Genomic DNA, 17,239 nt, shown 5'->3' with positions numbered 1-17,239 from the left:
ATACATACATACATCTGCCCGCAATGCGAAGCAGAATATGCGTAGCTCCGTTATTCGGTTTCTGCTTTACTATCGCTTACGCAGTCGTTGTCTAGCGACGGTAACTGTAACATTTTGGCGTTTTGCCTTTGCAATTAACATTAAATGGTCAAAACGAAAGAAGAAGAGCGAGCTAATGACTTGCAGTTGTTGTTGTTTTTAGAGCATTATTTTTTTTTACAATCAAACAACTGTGTTCGATTGCCCAATGTATACATTAATACGAATGTACATACATGCTATATTCATACACAGGCATACATACATATGTATGTTACTTTTTCAACCGTACGTAGAGAACCGCACACATAGACACGAACTGTTGCTTGTTGTGTGTGTGAGTGTGTGTATGTGATGTCCCCAACTATTTGATATTTGTTGTTGCTGCATAAAGTTATTAATGAAAACCCTAATGCCAAATGCACTAAACAAAGAAAAAATTACTTTTAAAAATGTTATATAATTTTCAATTAATTAACATTTCTTGCTCTGTCAGTGCAAGACGAATGTACATACATACATATGTATATATGTACATATGTACATACATAGATGTGCACATATGTATGGACATTCACACATTAGTGTCTCACATGTTGCTTTGGCTATTTCAATCGTTTGCACGCAACTACACGAACAGCTGTTTGTATGTGTGTATATGTATACTTAGTTGTCCCCAACTGTTTGATATTTTGTATTGTTTGTTCTGCCTGCTTTTGTAAAATGCATATTTTGAAAATCCTTGAATGCAAAGTTGTAGATTTAGTTACGTAGATTACATTATCCAAATTTTAAATCGATCGGACTAAATTTATAACAAAAACTTTTCATTTGAATAAATATTAAAACCCCAATAATTCAAGCTCCAACACAAATTTCGAAAATCCGAATTTGTGCCCCAAGAAAACCCCAATAATTCAAGCTCCAACAAAAAATTTAAAAAACCAAGTATGCAGTTTTGTTTGTATCCTTTAATTGATTTTAGAAACTAAGTTTTAAGTCGATCGGTTGAAAAATGCGGATTTTTCAAACAAACTTTGGAGCTCGTTTTCCCCCCTTTGGAGCTCGAATTTTCCAAAATCCCATCTTAGTGCTCATCTACACCGTGATAGGATACTTGAGCCCAAATTTCAGCATCCTAGCTTTTACCGTTTGGGCTGTGGGCTGTTGACGCGGTTTGCTTTTGTGCCCCAACATTTTTTTTACAGGAAAACTCCCATATTTTAGGCCCCAAAAAATATCAAAAAACCAAGTATACAGTTTTTCTTGGAATTGGAATTGGAGTATACAAACTAAGTTTAAAGTTAATCAGATGAAAACTGTAGATTTTTCATACAAACGTTGGAGCCTGTTTTCCCCCTTTGGAGCTCGAGTTTTCCAAAATCCCTTCTTAGTGGGGACCTAGACTATGAAAGGATAATTGAGTCCAAATTTCAGCTTCCTAGCCGTTTGGGCTGTGCGTTGATCACCAATCATTCAGTCAGTCAGGACAAACTGTTTTATATATATAGATGTGCTATAACATTTCAATCGCTCTGTTCATATTATAATATTAATATTGGGAAATTTAAGACATTCTCACTCACAGCACTTACAACTGCATATTCCTGGTACTACCTTTCACCTACCGTTAATAAAATTGTAATTCAGAGACTTTCAATTATTGAAAATGCTCTCGCGCCAATTGGGGAATTGTCTGAGTCGAGAAATAAGGATATAAATAAAAAACAAAACACGTAAAATTTGTCGTGTCGCAACAAATGAAGATTTGATCAATCATCTATTCTTTACATCAAATCTGTTTTTAACGGGACAACAAAAGTTACCACCTAAGCATAAGTCAGTTTTAAACAAATCAGTTTTTGATCTGTTAGAATGATATATTAAATACTATGCTCCGGTCTACTACAATAAAATATCATACGTCTTTTTATACCCTGTACCCAAAAGGGAAAAGGGCATACTAGTTTTTTGCGAATGTATGTAACACACAGAAGGAGGCGTGGCAGACCCCCACGTTCCCCTAAGCCCTAGGCAGGTCAAGTTTGTTTTTTTATTCTGATACACCCCCCACATTTAATATTATTTGAGTGTGATGTGTCATTTACATGAAGGTATACGTCGCAGGAGGCCTGATTTGTGGGAAGACTTCCCCACTGCGCTCGTTCTTCGTGAACATTTCGGCAAAAAGAAGACGCATATCGTTTAACAACCACCGTATTTCCCTAATTTAGCTCCTGACTTGGGAGGGCTTCTCTGGCGCTTTGCCACGACTGAGGAGATTCAAGTCGAATCGAACGAGATACTAAAGGGCAAATCAGAAAAGGATTTTTCTGACTGTTCTCCGGATTGGCATAAATATGTGCATTGTATGCAGAGGGAATACTGGAATGAATATAAAAATGATGTTGATGAATAAATAAAGATTTTTAAACTTATAACTAACTTCACGGTAGAAGGTTTGTTTATTTGGGATTTAGTTGTTTGTTTGTTTATTAGGAATTTTTCGGAACGCCGTTCGTATAAACATCTAGATCTCAGAGACTATAAGAGAGAGACACCAAATTTTGCGCACAGATGCCTTATATGTAGGCAGTACAAGTTACTTCCAGTTAGTACTTATGTGTCGGGTAGTCAAGTAATGTACAGAGTTTAAAATATACTTCAATATTTATTACAACTATTTTAAATAATTATAAAGTAATAGTAATATGTATGGACCTTACCGGTCAACGACAGTTGAAAAAGTTACAGATCTCGGATCAATTGAATGTTCAATTTCACTTTTCATTATTTATCTAAAGTTACAGTGTTTATTTTATTTTATTTATTTATTTTTTTTTTTTTTTTGAATAATTATACCTACTTGCCATTAAGGCCATTGTACCTTTACGTGACGACTACGTACAAGTATTCTGAATATTTGGAGGTGGTGGTGCAGGCATCATGGTTGGTTTGTGATTTTGATAAGCAACTAAAACCAAATTGTACAATTTAGTCTTTATTATAAAATTTCTCACTTTATATATTATAAAAATACAAAACAAAAAAAATTATTTAAACATTTAAATATGGATATAAAAATATTGATCGGCACTTGCCAAAAAACGTTGAGCTGCATTTAACGTCCTAGTCCGGGTATGCTTGTAGAGCTATCTGACTTGGCTTCCTCGAAGAACATTTCGACAAGTGATGGATTGCCGCACTGGTTTCCGTCAAGACGTTCGACGCCCTTCCAGCGTAGCATGGACGGTATAGAATTAATACTAATAGGGGGCTGTCTGAACTTATTATCTTTCATATCTTTCCAGGCATCTCTGTTCCCAACATCCACAACCAAAATAATAGAATCCGATAAGGCGTGCTTGCGTATGCCAGACAGAATTGTGGGCTCGGCTGCAATAACAGAATGAACGGATTCATATTATCTATTATAACACTTTTATGTCCTGCACCCAAAGGATAAATGGAGAGGCGCATGTACCATATATTACATCGGGAAATTGTCTGCATGTACATATGTACATACATACATACATATGTGTCAAGTATAGAGTTAAATGAAATCAACATCAATGGCAACGGCTGTTGGCAGGGCTTGGGCAGATATGCATTTAAGGCTATCACTTCCTTTTCAATAGACCTATTACATGTTACTTGATATTGGTTCTAATTGCCAAATTTGGGTAAACAGTTCCATGAATTGTGCATTGAATCAGAAAAAAAAGTACAAGCTTGTCCCCTTTCAACCTTAGAAGAACTATTCAAGTTCGTATACTTCATGAGATCGGTGCACTTATACAGACAGCCAGACAAACGATCGGACAGCCCCCTATATCGACACACTGATAAGAATGATAAGGCCTTCTCCTGTATGTGTTACATTTTTTAACTAATAGTATACCCTTTTACTTTTTGGACACAGGACTAAATGGCAGTAAGTTTCGTTGTGCTATCACCCCTTGACATACCATCCACGCAATCTGGACACCAACTCTTCCCCGTCTTGTCCTTTTCACCAGTAAAGTAAAGGTAGACTAGGCTTTTGGCTTCGAGCTTCTTCAGCATCTCCATCGTCTGCTCGTAGCCTTTCGCCTCAAAAAATTCGGGCATTTGTCCTATTGTTTTTTCAGCTTCCTGTAGTTCGAAGTGTGAGGCTCCGGACCGTTGTTGACTTATCGCTCTACGATTTACGATGTGCAGTTAACGATAAGACGCTTCTCCATATACGACTATCCCTGATAGCTAACAATTAGAAATGTTTTATGTGCTTACTATCGCAAATGAAAAGTAGAACGCCGGCAACTTGTGGTTTGCAGAATCAGCTGGCCGTTGGTATTTTATGATAACTGAGGCGGTATTTCCCACCCGCGATGAAAATACATTCTTCACAGATTACGAAATGAATAAGAAATTATGTGTAGTCTTAAAAGTAAATAAATAGCTCAGTAGAACAATGTGTTTTAAATGATTTCCATCCCTCCCAGTGTGTGTTTTTTTATTGTGGTATTTTTGTTATCGTCTACACACAGCTGCAACTTTTAAGTTTGGTTGCAGCATTTGCTAAATAATTGAACGCGGCGTTGCCATCTATGGGGAGACGGTCTACTGCGGAAATCGGCACGGCCTTTGCAAAATTCAAATGGATTTTGCCAGCATTTAACCCCAATTCTCACACTTTTACGTTTTACTTTTCAAAAGCCAAAATAGATGCTGTCAGAACTTCGTTTGCTTTTGAAAACGGTTCTGTTATAGAACATTGTTAAAATCTTGAATTATACTAGTAAGTATGTTTCGATTGGTGTCCTTCGTTAAAGTAAGTTAACCTGTCACATTCAACAAATAAAATAAATAAATATCATGTTCTCTATACGTTTAGAGTATTTCAGAATTTCGTTCATTCTAATATTTGTCCAATGCAATGGTTTTGTTTATAATAAAATAAATGACTCTATCTTGTGTTTTTATGTGTAAAGAAACTTTTTCTAAATTCAACATACTTTTATAAGAGTTCCCTGTTAGTGCAAAGAAAATTTGAAACAGCTACTACCCTGATCTTGAGCAGAAATCAATATTTGAAACAAATTTTAGTTAGACATTTTCATGCTTTTTTCGGTATTAAAGAAAAGTTCTCATCAACGTGAATTTTGCAAGTTTTTCCTTCATCCCGGAGCTACGACCTCATCTAATATTATTACACTACAAAAATAAAATTAATAATTGTACAAACCATATTATTGTCCACTTAATTTGAAGACTAAACAAATATACAATGCGGCCTTTGCATTTTAAATTTATAGTAGAACATGTTGTGTTCGTTTTTCTTAGGATTCCATAGGATTCCATAGACAGCTATGAAGTACATAAAAATCGTGTGCATTATTCATGCAACTTCCCTAAGAGTTGTGCCATTAATATAAAATAAACAAGAGAGTATGTTACCGTTGAGCAAGCTCGACAGTGAAATACCCTACCAAACAAATTTTTGCCGCTCGGTTAAATGCGCGCATAACAGGCTATGGGTGTATTTGGATTTTTAAACGTTGCTCCAATGAGTTGAACTGCTATTTACTTACAAGTATGTCTCCCGTGTAAATATATTCTTTATACGTTTGGTGTATGCAGTAAAAGAAGCCCCAGGAATGTATTGCGTCTGTCCAAAAGCAATTTCTACTTTGTCACGACCTGGTTTAAGCTGGGATCCCAACCTTCGCTTCCCATTGTATTCCAGAAGGCTTTTGCTTTTAAATCTTCCAGCATTAACAATCCCTAGGACTGTTCCTGGTGCAATTTTTCTCCACAGACTGATTATTAGTTATCTTCTTACCATATTTTTTAATTTGTTAGGTCTGGCATTAGACCTATGGCAAATAAAGTTCCCTTAACGTGTCGGAGGCGTTAATAGACTTTATTGTGCATTTATTTCTTATATTTTAAGTAGAAATTATTATTTGTTATCTATATTTATATTGTAATCTATATCGAACATCCATATTCGTTGATGAATTTAACAAAAAAAACGAATTGTTTTTAAATAATAGTTTCCGATCTGAACAAGATTGAACTTGTTAGCACGGTTAGATTCATAAGAACCACAGGGTGGTTGAATTAATGGATATAGATAGAGATTATATGGTAGCACAATGGGCCTTCATAGGCCTAAGTGGGAGGGAGACCTAACCTAACCTAAATAGCAATAATAAAGAAGAACAACAGCAAACACACTTCTGCAGTACTGATTTAAAATTGTTTCGCTTATAACTTTTCTTAAGAAAGATGTACCTATTTGAATATAATTTTAATTAAATTAAAAATTAATTAAATGTAAAACAAAGGTTGGTAATCAAATAAAAATGATGTGTGAAGAGTTTAGTGTATGTTGCTGTGGAATCAAGTCAAAGTCCAAAAAAAAACCTTGCCTAAGGACTAGGAGAGTCCAAATACCATGCTTGATCAATATGCTTTCAGTCGATTTCGGAATTCAGAAATCTATCAAGACGGATGGACAGACGAACGGACATGTGTAGATCGTCATGCTGATCAAGAATAATTATACTTCGTCAGAGATTATTTCTGCTGCCTGTTACAGACTTTGCACAAACTTATGGCTTTTTATAATAGCGTTTCGGGTCATGGTGGATACCTGTTATTTTTAAGCTCCTTTCTCTTCACGGTACTCTCCATACTAACACTTTTTCATAGCTTCACTGTCCCAATCGATATGTCCATCATTTTGAGATTCAACGAGGTCAACTATTTTGTAGATTCTGGGCCTCAATCTCATGTATGTACGAGTATATATTTCATCAAATCATTGCTCAATAATCCGACGTACTAGATCCATTTCGACTGTTATTTTTCGTATTCATAATTGAGCTGAATAAGTGGTTGGACTTGAACTGTGAAATGGAATTATCATATGAGCAGAATATAGGAAATATGAATACATGACACAAACTCTTACAAAAGAAAAAGTGGCATAGAATAATAGGTAATCATGTGAGAATTTAACACTCAACTAATGCCAAGGGTATGCACTCGTACTTGATGGCATAGAAAAAGTTGCAACTCGTTCAAAAGTAGAGAACAGGCCGATAATCTTGCGCCCTGACCCAAATTTGCTGGAACTTGAACTTGATGCGCAAATTGGCGACGCGGCGGTGCCCAGTCCAGTAACGGAGGTCAGTTGCGAGAAAATTGCAGACGCATCACAAAAATTTTGAATAAAACGCGACGCTAAAGATCTACCGCTCCACAGACAGTCAAGAGACGAGATCGACGTAGCAGCAAGCACAGCAAATAAGATGTGTACGGCTTTTGGAAAAACAATCCTCCCGACCAAAGTCACATTCATTTTCCCTATTTTTACTGTTTCTTCTTTTAGTTACCAACAGGGGTCTCACATTCGCGTTGATTGTGCTCGCTGCCTTGGCGTGGCAGCAGCTGGTGGCCAGTAAGATCGCCTATAAGAAGCCCATTTATGGCAAGACAAACTATATTAAGGAGAAGCGATATAAGCTTAAAGGGGATCCATTGCCCAAAAGTATTACGTCCACATCGACGACGACGACAACGACTTCGCCATCATCGACTTTGCCATCATCGACTTCCATAAGCAGTTCCACAAGCACGGCGGCGCCCTCTACAGCGCTGGATGAGTCTGGTTCAGTAGAGTTCATCATAAAGACAACGCCAAGAGCAGTGAGCACAGCCGCGGTGGGATTGGCGGCATCTGCAGCTGAGGCTAGTGGCACAACCACTGAGGCCACTGCCGATGAAGAGAACAGCAGCGGCAGCACCAGTCGTAATGATGATAGTAGCATAACAGCCACAACAGCCGACTTCTTGAGTACAACGCCTAGTAATATGATCAGCACCTTGCCCTTGCCTCCAACGCCAGCAATGGCAGCACTTCCGTTGGTGCAGCAGACACCACTAGGGGACAAACGACCGAGCAATCAGCCTGTGCCCTGCACCTGCGGCGTGTTTCTATCCTCGCAAATACACAATGGTGTGCCGGAAAATCCACTGATATTGAACGAGCTGGATCGCGTGTATCCCTGCAATCCAATCGGAAGAAAACAATGTCAGACCAAATGCCTGGAAGCGGTAAGTGTTCGAATATTTTTATTTATGCGTATTTTGTGTTGCTTCACATTTAACGACGCCCCATTCTAGATTGTGCAACATTTGCCCAACTCGGCGAATATTGTGTGCGGCACACTAGGACACGATTGTCACAAGGAGCGTGCCTATTTGTTCATCAAGAATTGCCAGAATCAGTGGTGGAACACGAATCTGCAAGCGGGACGAGAATACTGTTGCAAGGATGGTGTGCCGTATCGCTGTCCCTTACTGGGTTGATGATTGGTAGCATTACATTGATAGTGTCTATGAAAATAAAGAGAAAACTACCAAAAGCATAGAGTTTTTCTTTACCTTCAAAACTTTTAATCAGTAAACGGCATATGTACAAGTATGTATATGTATGTATCTATGTACGTTCTATTCCTGTTATATCCACACTCATATTTTATTACTTCACTGTGGCTGTGATCGACCAAACCCAAGAATTATCCACAGAGGGACACTAGTACATAGCGTCAAGTGTTAGTTAAATGAAGCTTGTGATCTGTATTCATAACTTCATTTTAAAATAGTTCGTAAACGACTTACCCATGTAGATATACGTATACACATACATATGTATATAGTACATGTGTATTAATACAGGCATCATGAAATTTGTATTTAAGTAGCTATTTTTGTAAGCAATTGGCAACGTAAGCAATAACATTAAGGAATTCAATTTATTTACATCGATGTTTGAGTGTCTTGACTTGGAAGCTAGCCAAGGTAATCCAGGAATGCACCGTGGCACACGTCTAACGAACTGCACCACCTCAAGGTCCTGTAATGGGATACATACACATACATACATGTACATATTCAACATACATATGTAGATACATATATTCAAAACCGAATTGACAACTTTTTTCCAGTTTTCAGGTTTTTAGTTACCCTATGTAAAAACGTATAGACATTTTTCATTGTACTATATATTTTCAAGGCGCCAATTGTCTTCTGTGTAATTCTTTTTAATGCCTTAATAAAAATGTTTTGAATTGTTTCGATTTAACACAAAACTTAAACAAAATCAAAGTCCAACAGTTTCAGTATCGCACAACTGTTTTCGCGCATTGGTCGCACTATATTCGGTATTTAAATACCGTCCTATCGATACATCGAACAGCGCCATCGATAGCCAGCAGCTGACAATGAAAATAAAATAGCAAACAAGAGCACGGAACACGAAACCGAAAATTTAAGGTGAGTTGCTTACTGTGTATAATAGGGATGTTAACACAATATACGCATTTTTATTAGTATACATAGAACTGACAAAATGGTTTGCGTGCCTTGTTTCATCATCCCGCTTTTGCTCTACATTTGGCACAAGTTTGTGCAGCCCATAATTTTACGGTACTGGAACCCGTGGGAGAAAAAGGACGCACAAGGCAATGTGGTTAAAGCAGGACCTGAGTTTCCCTTTGCATGCAAAGGTGGCGTTTGCCCATTTGTTCCAAGTGGCAATAAACCAAAAACGGAGGACGGTGCTCAAGATGCTGCTCCATCATCAACTTCTGCTGAGGGAGGCAATGACGTACCAACAACAGCAACGACGACGGCAAAAGTAGCAGTGGAGGCAGCAGCAGAGTCCAAAAAGCAAATTTAGATTTAGCGTGTGTGCGGTTTTTTTTTTTTTGCCTGGCCTTTTAGTTTAATTACACACATATGTATGTAACAAACAGTGTGCTCATTCCATTTACAACAGCGCCAACATATGTACATACATACGTGCATATACATACATACATGTTGAGTGTGTCCTTGATACCTTGACATGCAAAAACATTCGAGGATATACATACATACATGCATATATGTATATGTATGTATGTAAGCGTAGAAGGCGTTCGTTGGCATGCAACCACATGAACTAGTTGAATAAAACCAAAAATTTTTATACGAAGTTACTTGTACTGTTGTTGGTTCACAATGCATGACCTTCAATAAGCAATTATACATATTTAATGTATATGCGTGGCAGACCAAATATATCAAATACATATATGTATGTATGTATATACTTATATTCTTCATCAGCATGACAAGACCAATCAATCTAGCCCTGTCTGTTTGTCTGTACCCAAAGGGTGAAAGGCTATACTAGTGTTGTGCGAATGTATGTAACAGGCAAAAGGAGGCGTGGCAGACCCCACAAAGTACATATATTCTTGATCAGGGTGACAAGCCGAGTCGATATAGCTATGTCCGCCTGTATGAGCGCAAGGATCTCAGAAGGTACAAGAGCTAGAATGACCAAACTTGGTATCCAGGTTCCCCTGGCAGCCCTAGGCAGGTCAAGTATGTTTTTTTTATTCTGATACACCCCCCACTCCCATGCAATTCGTGTTTTTTGTTTATAAATTCCGTAATTCTTGGAAGGAGGGGGGACAACGAATATTTTTGAGTGTAATTTTGAACAATTTGTATAAGGTACAGGTATACAAATTTTGTCCTTAATCCTTCTGAAAAAGACAAGACTACAGCCTAAGTTTTATTTTTGATCACAAATAATCATTGTTATAGCTCTTATAAGATCATTTCGCTCATACAGACGAACGGACAGACAGGCGGGCTATGTCGACTCGTCTTGACATCCTAACCAAGGATATATGTATTTACTTTAAGGAGTCTGCCACGCCTCCTTCCGCCTGTAACATACATTCGCGTTTGTGAATGAAAATAAAAAACTTAATTCATTGATTAATTAATCAGTGAAAAATTCGCCTTGACTCACTGATTAAGGACATTGTTGAGGAACGCTTTGCAGCACTACCTACTTATATTTAAATGTAACAGCCAAACTTAAAATGTTCACTAACACAGGCGTGCATTCGCCGTACATTCGCCTTTTCGCTTCACGCGTGAGTATTAGCATGACCGCCGATCCGATCGAACGATCAGTCCACTATTAACACAAACTGATAATAAACATAAGTGACAATTTAAACGCATTGACATTTTCGTATTATTCATTCACAATCAGATATGCATATATAAATGTTGTCCTTAATTGTTTTATTTTTGATCAAAAAAATAAAACTCAAAGAATAATCATTATTTTATAAGTTTTATTTATTTTGCTCATCTATAATGATTAATAAAATTGAAAAATAATCAATATTGTGTCATTTTTTTTTAAACACACAATGATTACAGTCCCTGTACCCCAAGGGTAAAAGTGCGAATGTATTGTATGTAGTAAACAAAAGGAGATGTGACAGACTCCCCAAAGTAAATATAATCAAATAAATTTATTTTGAAAGGTAAATTCTCAAGCCTGAAAACAAGCTATTGCGCTATATGCTTTGATCTCTAAGAGCTGCACAATATGTTCTCAAGAGGATTTTGTTACCGGTGCAATATTTGCATATTCAGACTCCAAAAAACGAGAAAGGAATGCTAGAGTTGAGCGGACTAAACTATTAAATACCCTGTTCCCACTCCCAACAAAAATAAAGTAAAATAAATCATTTTAAAAAATAGTTTTAAAAATGTTTTCAAATTTAATCAATTAATTAAATTAAATAAAAACAGTGGAATAAATAAAGTCGGGTGTAAAATACTCTGCCATTAGGTACACGTCCGCCCCGAGCACTACCGAAAACGTAGTTGGTGGGTTGGAACATCCCATTTGGATATCGCGCAAAAAATTCCCACGCAGTTGACCAGGTTTGCTCCTTTGTCGATGAATCAAGTCTGTACGTAGATGGAGAACGTCTGTAAATTTGTGGAACGAAGTGGTGGTTTCCAAATCGGGGCCAATCGCACGATATCCGCCTTCCCTGCCTGACAACTGAGGCTATCAGTTTGAACCGGAGGCCAGTTGGCAATGGAAGGAAACTGTTGTAAGGAAAAAAAGATATTTAGTTTAAACGAGATGAATAACATATACATACATACATGAATGACTAAGTAACTGGAACAGGACTGAATACGAACATCTTACCAGGATACCAGGATACCAAAAAAGCTTTGTACCAGTATTACAGCGTTTGCGTTGTGCCAAGAAGATAAACTGCTCCATGATGCCGACGTTGCTTACAGCCGCGATTGATCTTAAAGATAGGGCTACTGGACGGTTGTGATCCTTTGGACCTTGAGACACTTTCCGTTTCAGGAGTAGGCGGCTTGGAGGGCGTCTTCTGTGCCTTCTTCTCGCCCTTTTTGTGGCGGAAGTCAGGTGATTGCTTTTGGTGACTCACACGCGAGTGCATTGCAGATGGTGTGGAGGGTGCACCAAAGAGGGACATCCGTGAAGATCTCCCTGACATCGGTGAGCATGGTCGTCCAGGTGGAGAGCTATTTGACAGGCTGGAGAGCGCAGGAACGCGCTGATGCAAAAATGTGGGTGGTAGCTGCGACTGTGGACTTTTGAATGGACTCCGGGGCGAGCGGAACGTACGGAATCTGGCGGAAATGGCGAAAGTAATTATTCACACTGGATTGTGGATTTAGCGTTGTGAACTGTATGAATCGAAGTCGGAGTAGTAGCAGCCGTAGCGGGCGTGGATGCAAGTGTTGCTGGGATCGTTGAGAAGTGGATGGATTCGATTCAATGTAGCAGCTACAGCATGCGTAGCTATGCTTGTAGCTGGGATCCTGATGGAGGAGCACCACGATGCAGAAGTGTATTGTGGCGCTTTTTACACGTTAAACAGTTATGGACACTTTTGCAATTTTTCCACTGATGCCCTCTGGCAAAGCAGTTAAAGCAGAGTTTTTGCTGTTTAATGACGGCTGCCCTCTCGTTGACGGACTTTTGGAGGAAACGAGGACAGAATCGGATAGGATGAGTTTCCTTTGAGCATAGCTTGCACGTCTGAGCCTTTATGCCGACCTTAGCTTCGTGTGATGGTTGAAAAAACTCAATTGCCTCTAGAGTTTGGTAGCGATGTATCAGGAATGTGTTCATCTCACGCCAAGTTGGAATATCAGTCTTGCTCTGTAGAGAGTGCTCCCATAGCGAGAGCGTCAGTCTGGGCAACTTTGAGGAACACAAGAAGACCAGCAGGCAGTCCCAGTTCTCTGTGCTAATACTGCAATGCTCAAGAGTCGTTAAGCATCCCTGGATTGTGCTTTGAAGTTCCTTTAAGGCAGATACCGACTCTTGAGCTAAGGGGGAGAGATTGGACAAAATCTTGAGTTGGCTATTGACCAATCGTCTCTTATCAAGACCCTTTGTCTCGACTGATGGGAGGCTGCAGACCCTGGACTGGAAGGCGGGTGCTGGAGCAGTACTAGGAACGGACGCCTTCTCAATCTGCTCAGTGAGCATAGTGGCACACCGCTCATAGACTAAATAGCAGTATTCATATTTCGCCTGCACCGCTTGTATGCCGAGGGCGCTCGACTCCGATTGCTTCAGAGCCCGCTTACAGCGGTGACTCTCTTGAGCGATTTTATCCCACAGGATTCGGACTTCGTCTAGTTGGGCTTTGAGCAAGACAAGCGACGCATCTGAGGCGCACGACGAAGTAATTCGCGTCTCGAATTGGCTAAGGTTATCGGTAGCCGAATTGAATTCGTTTAACGCCATTGGATGTTTTTGGAAAACCTGAGTATTCGGAGTAGTTTTTATTCTACTATTCTTGTATATCAGATATTGGCTTTGCGTTGTGTCCAAACAGTCGTTGATTTCAAACCACACAACCGGAGGTTTGTCCTTTTTATTTGATTGTATTGGAATGGATGGAAATCGACAGGAGGGACGCTGAAATCGGCACACTATTCTTGTAGATAAGTGTGCCAGATGATTGGCATTAAATAATAAATAATTATTTGTAAGATAAATATGTAGACAGCAATCACCTCAGGAAACGTACATGCTCGCGTTGCGAAAGGGTATTTCAACGCACAGCTGTTCTTGGCTCCTCCCCCAAACGCGCAGCAAGTACCGTACTACGATGCGTTTATGTATGTACATATGTGTGTGTGTGTGTGCGTTGGCTTGCTGCAGGGACTGCTTACACAAAGAGCAAGCGCAAAAAAACGGGAACAGAGCGGAAGCGATAAGAAACGCTGCTGAGCCGCGTCGCTGGCTTATGGCTTATTCAAGCGTCGGAAATATTAGCAGACAGCTGAAGAGCACGGCTTTTAGGGACGGGGGAGGCGAGGAAATATAACTAACGTTTTGGTTTCTTTATTTGGGCTATGTAGTATGTATGTACGTACATACATACATATGTATGTATGTATATAAGAATGCAATTTTAGTGCAGCGGCTTCGGAAAGCTGAGAGAAGTAAGACCAAATGCGCGTCGTGTATGTGAAAGCTTTAAAGCAAAGATTTATTTTCGAACTGAAGCGTTTATAAAAGCTTAATAATCGTGAGCCAACAAACCAAGTCTTTGCACTCACACACGTTTGAGCTTATACACGGCCTGGCTCGATTTGGAAATTGGAACTTCGCGCTTGAAACTGCAGTCTGCGCTCCTCTCGAAGGAAAGGAAAAAATAAGATGGCGACTTATATACATATACCTATACGCATATATGTATGTATATATATTTATATACATATGTGTAGAGAATAAGCTACATGTAAGTCACTGCAATTTTATCTTTTCACTCTTGCACTTGCACTTGCAAAACGTTTATGTTTCGGAACGCACTTTTCGGAGTGCGTCAGAGCAACAAATTTGGATATATCTAATTGGTATTGCAGTTTGGAGTACTTATCAATCCAATCCAGTTTCCCACAAAGCTAGCTGGAGCGAGACGATTATAGGGTACCCGGCTCGCAGGACCATGTAATGTGGAGCTATAGTTGCTGGCCTCTTTCCCTATTAGATTAGAAGTCGACTGATGTCGTGTTGTTGATGATGGATGTTTATTTGTTGTGTTGATGATGATATGATGTGGCTTAAGTAGGTATAGTGTATAATGTGTGGTTCAATGTGGTTTGTGACGTATGATGTCAAAAAAAAAAAGCTACAGCTTGCGCTGCAGGTAGGAAACGAACTAACTGCAAGGCGCTAGGGAGAGTGCGAACGCAGCTCAAGGCGGACGCATGCGAGACAGCTTCGGCTGTGGTGGATTTCGAAGCCTGACCTACTTAACCCCTTACTTCTCGCGTCAACATTTATATTGAAAGGAATATCTAATAAGCCTTACATGTCTGAAGAAACAATAACTACTTAATACTTTTTGAGGTCCCATATGTCTGAGACCTGTCCTCGATTCTTGGACTGCCTTTTTGGGATTTCTTCAATTGGTAATTGATATTCCATATTCTTGACTAGTTTCGTCCAGGCAGATGTACGGAGGGAAATATGTAGATACATTTCTCTCGCCGTTTTTATACCCTGTAGGGTAAAAAGGGAAAAATTAAAATACATAGGTTCTTTTCCCAGCCTAACAACACAGCGAACCCCCGCAGGAAATCCCTGATGTCTCTGAAAACCATCGTACTTGAAGTACAATGTACGGATGTACATATGTTTTTACACGGTGGATTGGTTCCTAAAAAGGTAGTGTTATAAAAAATTAATTAATTAACTGACTTAGATGAAATTTGAAACAAAAGTAAAGTTAAAAAATTTAAATGTTGATTAAATAATGCACGATGCATTTCAAAAATAACTTATGCATATGATCAATGAAAAAACTTCAACAAATCCAACTCAGATCCATTTTAAGGCGAAAACTTGCGTTATAATATTGAACGTGTGGTCGACTTTATATGGCAAAATTTTTTCTAGGGGGGGCAACGCCCCCCCCCCCCCCTGCCTACGCCCTTGGTCTCTGAGATCCAGGTGTTCACACGGACGGACGGACAGGCGCACAAAAGGACAGAGGGACAGACTGACAGACAGACAGGGCTAGATCGACTCGTATTGTCATGCTGATCAAGAATATATATACTTTGTGGGTTATGCCACGCCTCCTTCTGCCTCTTACATTTTTTATATCCCGAAAACCTTGTACATTTCATGTACAGAGTAAAAACAAGTAAAAAAGCTACAGTCGGGTGTCCCAACTTCGAAATACTCTGTACATATGTTTAGAATAATTCTAGAAATTAAAAAAATTAAGAAAATTAAAAAAAAAAATTTGATCGATTTTACCTCTTTCGGTATTCGAACTCACGTAAAGGGGGTATAATTGCACATTTACATAGCAATTGCGTCTGTGTGAGTGTATGTGTGTATGTCTATGCGCGTGCAAGCATGTTCGCAGTCAACCAAAGCACCAGCATCAACAACAGCCGCGGGCAGCGGTTGGGCAGCGCTTGAGCAGCGCTGGAGCAGCAAATATATTTATGGCTTTACCTTCTTGTTAAATCGGTTTATCATAATACGGACACATAATAACTAACTGGGGGTATTTGCAAAATTTTAGTTCGAAATTCCAAGAATTACGGGAGTTAGAGAAAATCGTGATTTGCGGGGAGAGGGGGGAGGGAGGGAAATCCAAAAAACACATTTTCTGCGTATTCACATAAGGCATCTTGGCACCCTAGGTCTTATAGTTTTCGAGATATAGACGATTATACGAACGGCGTTACGGAAAAATCCCCATAGGGGGGAAGTGTGGGGCAAAATCAAAATATAAAACAAACTCGTATAGCGTACACACATGAGGCATCTTTTGTGTCTCTAGCTCTTATAGTCTCTGAGATCCAGATGTTCATACGGACGGACAGACAGACGGACAGACAGGGCTGCCACGCCTCCTTCTGCCTGTTACATTTTTCAGCTCCCGCAAACCTAATATACTTCTGTACATTTCATGTACAGAGTATAAAAAGACATCGACCATATGTTATTTTGAATCTTTAGTACAATTCAATAAAGTCGGATTAAAGCCGTGCAACCATATATAAAATTTTGAATTTTCAAACCATATTAAATCAAAACAGTGTAAGAACAGATTTCGGCGCATATATTTTTATACTCTGTACATGAAATGTACAAGAGTATATTAGGTTTGCGGGAGCTGAAAAATGTAACAGGCAGAAGGAGGCGTGGCAGACCCCACAAAGTATATATATTCTTGATCAGCATGACGAGACGAGTCGATCTAGCCCTGTCTGTCTGTCTGTCCGTCTGTCCGTCTGTCCGTCCGTA

The 17,239-nt window shown here is 39.1% G+C and overlaps 4 protein-coding genes across 9 annotated transcripts; 2 read left to right on the top strand and 2 right to left on the bottom strand.

The window, feature by feature from the left end:
* Positions 1 to 3,027: 3,027 nt before the first annotated feature.
* Positions 3,028 to 4,333, bottom strand: LOC115629163 (thioredoxin domain-containing protein 17). Its single transcript, XM_030525537.1, has 2 exons — positions 4,011 to 4,333; positions 3,028 to 3,435 (listed from the first exon to the last, which is right to left on the bottom strand). Exons 1-2 carry the CDS (start codon positions 4,150 to 4,152, stop codon positions 3,161 to 3,163), a joined length of 417 nt encoding a protein of 138 aa, XP_030381397.1. The 5' UTR covers positions 4,153 to 4,333; the 3' UTR covers positions 3,028 to 3,160.
* A 2,981-nt stretch (positions 4,334 to 7,314) lies between these two features.
* On the top strand, positions 7,315 to 8,459 carry LOC115629172 (follicle cell protein 3C-1). The gene is made up of 3 exons (XM_030525546.1): positions 7,315 to 7,347; positions 7,424 to 8,148; positions 8,218 to 8,459. The coding sequence occupies exons 1-3, from the start codon at positions 7,344 to 7,346 to the stop codon at positions 8,401 to 8,403; spliced, it is 915 nt and encodes a 304-aa protein (XP_030381406.1). The 5' UTR covers positions 7,315 to 7,343; the 3' UTR covers positions 8,404 to 8,459.
* Positions 8,460 to 9,185: 726 nt separating this feature from the next.
* On the top strand, positions 9,186 to 10,079 carry LOC115629152 (UPF0729 protein GD16342). Of its 2 annotated transcripts, none has more exons than XM_030525517.1 (2): positions 9,186 to 9,372; positions 9,439 to 10,079. In XM_030525517.1, the coding sequence occupies exon 2, from the start codon at positions 9,449 to 9,451 to the stop codon at positions 9,776 to 9,778; it is 330 nt and encodes a 109-aa protein (XP_030381377.1). In that variant the 5' UTR covers positions 9,186 to 9,372; positions 9,439 to 9,448; the 3' UTR covers positions 9,779 to 10,079. The 2 variants fall into 2 exon arrangements, with proteins under 2 accessions (XP_030381377.1, XP_030381376.1); XM_030525516.1 differs by having other exon boundaries at positions 9,190 to 9,372; positions 9,430 to 10,079.
* A 1,641-nt stretch (positions 10,080 to 11,720) lies between these two features.
* LOC115629140 lies at positions 11,721 to 15,072 on the bottom strand. 5 transcript variants are annotated; one of them, XM_030525490.1, is made up of 3 exons: positions 13,981 to 15,072; positions 12,073 to 13,896; positions 11,721 to 12,012 (listed from the first exon to the last, which is right to left on the bottom strand). In XM_030525490.1, exon 2 carries the CDS (start codon positions 13,706 to 13,708, stop codon positions 12,752 to 12,754), a length of 957 nt encoding a protein of 318 aa, XP_030381350.1. In that variant the 5' UTR covers positions 13,709 to 13,896; positions 13,981 to 15,072; the 3' UTR covers positions 11,721 to 12,012; positions 12,073 to 12,751. The 5 variants fall into 5 exon arrangements, with proteins under 5 accessions (XP_030381350.1, XP_030381351.1, XP_030381348.1 ...); XM_030525491.1 differs by having other exon boundaries at positions 13,995 to 15,072; XM_030525488.1 differs by having other exon boundaries at positions 14,846 to 15,072.
* Between the last annotated feature and the right edge of the window lie 2,167 nt (positions 15,073 to 17,239).

The sequence above is a fragment of the Scaptodrosophila lebanonensis genome, unplaced genomic scaffold (assembly GCF_003285725.1).
Source record: "Scaptodrosophila lebanonensis strain 11010-0011.00,11010-0021.00 unplaced genomic scaffold, SlebRS2 tig00000136-arrow-arrow-pilon, whole genome shotgun sequence".
Taxonomy (NCBI): Eukaryota; Metazoa; Arthropoda; class Insecta; order Diptera; family Drosophilidae; genus Scaptodrosophila; species Scaptodrosophila lebanonensis.
This window is presented reverse-complemented; position numbering and strand designations above follow the sequence as displayed.

Coding starts and splice junctions, on each gene's coding strand:
- LOC115629163 (XM_030525537.1), bottom strand. CDS start 4,152: ATGCCCGAATTTTTTGAGGCGAAAGGCTACGAGCAGACGATGGAGATG. Junction 3,436..4,010: donor GTGTCCAGATTGCGTGGATG/GTATGTCAAGGG, acceptor CTGTTATTGCAG/CCGAGCCCACAATTCTGTCT.
- LOC115629172 (XM_030525546.1), top strand. Junction 8,149..8,217: donor AGACCAAATGCCTGGAAGCG/GTAAGTGTTCGA, acceptor GCCCCATTCTAG/ATTGTGCAACATTTGCCCAA.
- LOC115629152 (XM_030525517.1), top strand. CDS start 9,449: ATGGTTTGCGTGCCTTGTTTCATCATCCCGCTTTTGCTCTACATTTGG.